This window comes from Thermobia domestica, chromosome 13 (assembly GCF_964235325.1).
Source record: "Thermobia domestica chromosome 13, izTheDome1.hap1.1, whole genome shotgun sequence".
NCBI classification, from domain to species: domain Eukaryota; kingdom Metazoa; phylum Arthropoda; class Insecta; order Zygentoma; family Lepismatidae; genus Thermobia; species Thermobia domestica.
This window is the reverse complement of record NC_137466.1, coordinates 170,110,733-170,116,732: the sequence shown is the minus strand read 5'-3', so window position 1 is coordinate 170,116,732 and position 6,000 is coordinate 170,110,733. Positions and strand designations below refer to the sequence as shown.

General features: G+C 36.2%; 1 protein-coding gene across 1 annotated transcript in view; it reads left to right on the top strand.

Annotated features, from left to right (window-relative positions):
• The first annotated feature begins 2,300 nt into the window (after window positions 1-2,300).
• The window catches only part of LOC145668741 (lysozyme 2-like), a 39,444-nt gene continuing 35,744 nt past the window's right edge, over window positions 2,301-6,000 (top strand). The window contains exon 1 of the mRNA XM_081736871.1: window positions 2,301-2,629. Within this exon, the coding sequence (XP_081592997.1) occupies window positions 2,566-2,629 (64 nt within the window). The 5' untranslated portion in view covers window positions 2,301-2,565. The remainder of the gene's footprint in view (window positions 2,630-6,000) is intronic.

Below are 6,000 nucleotides of genomic sequence, written 5' to 3'. Positions count from 1 at the left end.
ATCATCACCGTCTCCTTTAGCCTAACCGGCATAACCGTGGGACGTAAAACTCAAAGATTTCATTTCATTTTTTTGTTCTTCTTGTCAACCAGTGACAACATCAGCTTCAATTTCTTGGGCGGCAAGTGGAAGGGCGGAGAAATTTTAGGAAGTTAGCTATTTTTGTATACCGAAAGGGATAGTTTTATATTACTTAAACTATATTACAACATGTTTAAGAGGAAGTCCGGGGAGCAGGCATAGTCATCGGGGCGCTTTTTCTTTTGCTCCTCTCTGGCGTCGTCACTTTGTCAACATTCCTGCTTGCGTAAGAAGTAGTAGGGCAGAATTTTCTTAATCTTGAGAACAGAAGTCATTCATCCTGTGAGCACGTTCCGTAATGGTTTGCATTAACGGAACAAAATATGCGATTTAGTTTGCGATAATCGGTATAGCAGTTATAATGGCCCTTATGCAGAGTCGTTCTGACGCATGATTAGAGCCATACTAACGAGATCGACTAACATATGTTTCCTAAGGTAGTCAAGCCTTTAGTATGACGCTAATCATACGTCAAAACGACTCTGTATAAGGCGGAACAATTTTGAGTATTTTTTGCGTTGCGCTTCATTGCGTTGCTGTACACAGAATTTTCCATGAACTGGTACAGGATGACTCTTCCCCCCCTGGTTTTACAAATTCTCTCCTCATTCACAAGCTAATTATGTTCATTCTAAATCAACTCTTTTTTGATAATGAAAAACCAAGACACTCGGAGAAAAACAATCTCAAGTATTCAGGAATTATTCTTAGGCGGAGAGACCAAAAAGAGCATTGCCTCAATTGCTGTGCATAAGCCCGACGACTGTTGAATGTGTGTTCATTGTTAACACAGGTTTAGTCCGTTTGTGAAACAATAAACCTAACTGCTTCCCTGAGTTGCTTCATATTCTTCAAATACTTATATTTCCATGTTGTGATGTCCTTACTCTCAAGCAATAAGAATCGGCGCTTACGAGACATACTCTCCCACCTGGTTGAGTGAATATCGCGTGCGTCTTTAGTGTTCATATTTCCGGGTTCGATTCCCGGTGGGAGAGCACCTAATGACCTCTAATACTACCAATTTCAACATAAAACTAACTTTATCGTTTCGCTTGTTCCTATTACATCGACTACTATTTATTTCTTAGAAATTAAATGAAATACTTTATATGTATAACATGTATAATTTTATGTATAATGTATAATTTTCTTACAATTATGCCCTGTAGGCAGTGGTCGAAATGAAATGGTATGCGGTGGCTGGTTTTTTAGTGATGAAGGCATGTCGTCACTGGAGAGTAGATGCTAAATACCTTTAATAAATCCATTTTTTATACACAGTAATTGACGACCTTTTGTTTTTAAAATGAGGTGTCTTCAAAGAAGTTCATCTAATTTATATTCTGATTTCCATGTTGAATTGTTTCTTTTCTTCTTATATGTGTCCGTGTCTTCTTGCCTTAATGCATATAAATGTCGTGTTTTAAGCATGGGCGGATTTTAGGGTTGTCTGCTGTGAGAGATGGATTTTCCGGGAGTTTAGAATACCCCTCAGTCGAGTTGGGGGTCCGGCTGTTTCCCCGCAGGAAATTGTTAATATAAAAACTCGGTTTTTGAACATTTTCGGTAATAATTCTCAATAATATCACATAAGGAGATACTTTAAATTTTTTTCAAAAAGTTGTTGGCGGGGGATGAAAGTCTCCCCATGTCCTCTTCCCCTCCGTAACTATAGAGAAGCTCTCCAGTGGTTTTCAGTCTTTATGTAAATAGAAATGCAATCTTTTAGGCAATATACCCTCACTGTATTTCAATATTTAGATAGCCAGTATGTCAAGTCAAAATCGTTATAAAACATACCACCTCTGTTAATTTTTCCACTTCGAACACCGCCTGTAGGTGAACGTAAACAGATAATTAATCCAAGTGAATATGACAGAATTAGTGAGGAGGAAACGGAAGAGCCCCAAGAAAACCTACAGACAGGATTTCTTCACCACAAAGTCAATTCAAAGTCAATCAAAGTTAAAAACCATGGTAAGAATTTTGAAAAGCAAACTACAGGTTTAGAATTTTGCTTAGGCCTATGCGATGCAAAAACAAAGAACTTAATCAATGTGAAGCATAGCTACAATATCTTGTATAAGTTCGGCTTGTAAACACGTTAAGTATTTAACTGCAATTAGAATTGTGTTCCCACAGCTATTGTTATTGCTAGCTGAATTTCGTGACATTAGTGGGAATATTTTTTTATCTTGAAAGACGGAAGTCAAGGCCAAGGAGGAAGTTGTCAATGAAAAAGGAAACAAATTTTTTCAATACTTGTGTCTGTCGCTTTCTGGGAATGATTTCCTTCGTTTTGCAGAGCTTCTGAATACATTTTGTGCTCTACACAATTAAACGTAGGCTGTTAGGATGAGTAAACATACAGTAACTTGACCATGAGGCTGGTTTCCTCAACCGTTATCGCCTCTTGAAAGAGTGCTTCCAGCACAAGGTCGCTCACGTGCACTGTTCCAGGCTAGTGTAGAGTAGGCGAAGATGCTAGAACTGAAGAGGGCATTATTTCTGTTAATTTTTCTATATACTGGAAGAACCTGTTTTGGTAAGTATCATAACATATATTTTACATAATATATATTCGCATAAGTATATTTATAGAAGTTAATGTTAGTATCGTAGCAAATTAAATATATAAAAGGAAAACTATTCTTAATCCAACATCGAACTCCGGACTAGCATTCAGTTAGTTCATGGCTGTATATGCTGGTCATATTCAATATATACCATATGTACAGGGTATTTCAAAATAACGACAACGTTTGGGAGGTGATTCCTGACACCAAGATAAGACAAAATGTATAGACCAACCTGGGTGGCCGAAAACATGATAAAATTAACTTTAAAGGTCCATAGCTTAAAAACTATGGAACCTACCGTAGTCGGGTCAAGACTTCACTTAGGAACTAATGTGTGCCCTTTCAAAACATTCATGTTTCAGAATCCTGTAGTACTTCCGTAACAATTTTAGTAAAGGTAGTTGGTGAGTACTTCAAATTATATATCCGTAGCCAAACTCCCTCTATAAAAAATTTTCTGTAAGTACCTTAGGATTCTAAAACATGTATCTTTGGATAGGACACATATTAGTTCCTAAGTGAAGTCTTGACCCGATTACTTTTTTGTCTTATCTTGGTGTCAGGAATCACCTCCCAAACGCTGCCAGTGTTGTTTTGAAACACCCTACATATATATATATATATTACATATGACCAGTCATGAAGTAACTGAATGTTAATCCGGACTTCGATATTGAATTAAGATTTTTCCTTATCTCTATATATTTCTATTAAGGTACCAATTTCTACTACTATCTTTTTGAAGTAATCAATTTGTTCTGTGGTATTAATTTATTTTTTTTATTTATTCAATTTTCATCTAAAGACATTGCTCAAGGCTTCAGTCTATTCCAAGAAATGAACCCTTTATAACGTCCTTCTTTTATGGAAGCTAAAGAACTCCGAAAAAACTTGAAGACATGATTTTGTCAATCTAGGAGTTATTGGCTTGCTGTCAAAGTTCCAGAAGTCAGTGACCCGTTAGGAAACTGATGTTCTGACACTATATTCGAAGGAACAAAGTAAATAAATAAAATAAAAAATAAGTTAATTAATTTAAAAATAAATAAATAAAATAAAAAGTAGATTGTGAAAGAAACTAATCAGAGCTCTATCGAAGTTGAAATATTTATAAGCAAACCGATTATATTACTCTTCACAACATTACTTATTAATTTAGCTAGTGTGGTGTGGTGTAGTGGCTTATATCGATCTCATTAAATACTGACAATTGAATGCTTCAAATGGGATTAGGGTTTTCTACAGTAACTACTTGGTGAATGATAGCATAGAATATTTACTTGTTTAGGTATAGCATTTTATTTTCTTAAGATGTGTAACTTTTTTAGTAATTTTTAAACTTTCGCAACCGAACCAGTGAACGCGAGGACACGCGCGCCAGAAACCCATTGATTATTCTCAAGTGCCCACACAATTTTATGGCTCCCATACGTATATCAAGAAAGTAAATTCCTGAATGTCTGTTCAATACGCAAAGCCTAAATAGCCATACCATTCAACAAATTGGAATTAAATTTGCTTTTCTAGCTAATCTAGTGACTAGCGCGTGCGTCTTTGGTGCATGGTCCAGGGTTTGATTTCCGGTGGGAAAAAAATGAAATTTGAACGCATTGCGGTAGTTCAATTTCCACTTTAACTGTAGGTGCACGTCTCATACAGCCTCGCTAATGTAAGGGGGCGCTAAACTTGAGTAAGTAAATAAATAAACAAACAAATAAATGTACCAAAGTTTGAAATTGAAGTTCATATGGGTTTCAACAGTGAAGGACATAATTTACACCCCCAGAATAATTAACTGACGAACGAATTTTAAAATGCCATTTGTTTCTTAAAAACGGATTTAACGACTTTGATCTCATTTCATACAAGTTGTTCGCTGATGGATGTTTCCTCGAAATTGCTCATACGTTATTTTTTTCGTACTGCTAGGATTTGAAAAGTGAATGTCCTAAGCTACGTCGTATAACAAAATAAATTTTCCTTCAAGACACATTGTACCTTATGCAGAGTCGTTTTGACGTTTGATTAGCGTCATACTAAAGGCCTCACTACTGCAGGAATCATATGTTAGTCGAACTCTTTAGTATGGCACTAATCACGGTTCAGAACGACTCTGAATTATGCCCAACTGAGTCATAATCGAGCAGGAATCACATGTTAGTCGAACTCTTTAGTATAACACTAATAAAGCGTCAGTTGGGCATAATGCAGAGTCGTTCTGACGCGTTATTAGTGCCATACTAAAGAGTTCGACTAATATATGATTCCTGCAGTAGTGAGGTCTTTAGTATGGCGCTAATCATACCTCAAAACAACTCTGCATAAGGCGGATTACGTTTATAAAAAATATTCGCAGTATCTGCATTGGAACAGTTATTCATTATGTAGTCAGTTGGTTTCTATGAATGACTTTCGTATTTGTGGTCCCAGGTGGACTACCAACTTTACACGAAGTATTCGGCGCTAAGTAGACTTTGTGATGCACAAACCCCGTGTGCGTGGGTTGTCTCGTTTCCTCCAACTTTCTTTATTCCATCATTTTGTTTATTATCATCCTCACTGATCCCCTTAGCGTCGAAGTATAATCGTAAAACATTAAATTACTGTAAAAGAGAAAAACTATTAGGTATTCGACTATGAAAGGCAGTGATGCCGATTTCTGTATAACTTTTGGAAGAAAGGGTCATTTAGCATTGTCAGATATCAACTAACACGACATCACGGACGATTTTAATAGAAATATGTAGGCCAAAGCAAACTTTAGGCGAGAAAGCCTCCTCGGCCTCCCCTCAGGATCGGCGCCTCTTTTGTTCCATATGAGGAGAATGAATTCGTGAATCTTGTTTCACAATTTTCCCCTCCAGTTAAAATTAACTCGGTGGAAATTTCGTCTACACCCGGAGATTTTTCATTCTTTAATTTCTTTATAGCAATTTCTATTTCTGCTCGGTTAAGCTCTGGAATATACGATTCTGCTGTATACGTTTCAACTTCTCCACGAACATTATTTGTTGACTGCGTGTTTAGCAAATATTCAAAGAAATTTTTCCACCTATTCAAAATCCATATCCGTGAGAACTGTTTCCTCCGCTTTCTTTAAAATAAAGTATATAAGCGAGAGGTTGATAACCTTCCTTAAATTCGTTGATGCCTTTATACATATTCCGAATATTTTTTGTTTTTACTGTTATCCTCAAGTTCAATGACCTAGCTTTCAAAAAATAACATTTCTTTGTTTTAAGAGTTTTGAAACCTTTCCGCCTGTTGTCAACAAAATTTTGTGCAGGTCCATCATTGAATTTTTTAGTCAATTTAGTTTTGTCTGATGTAAATTTAT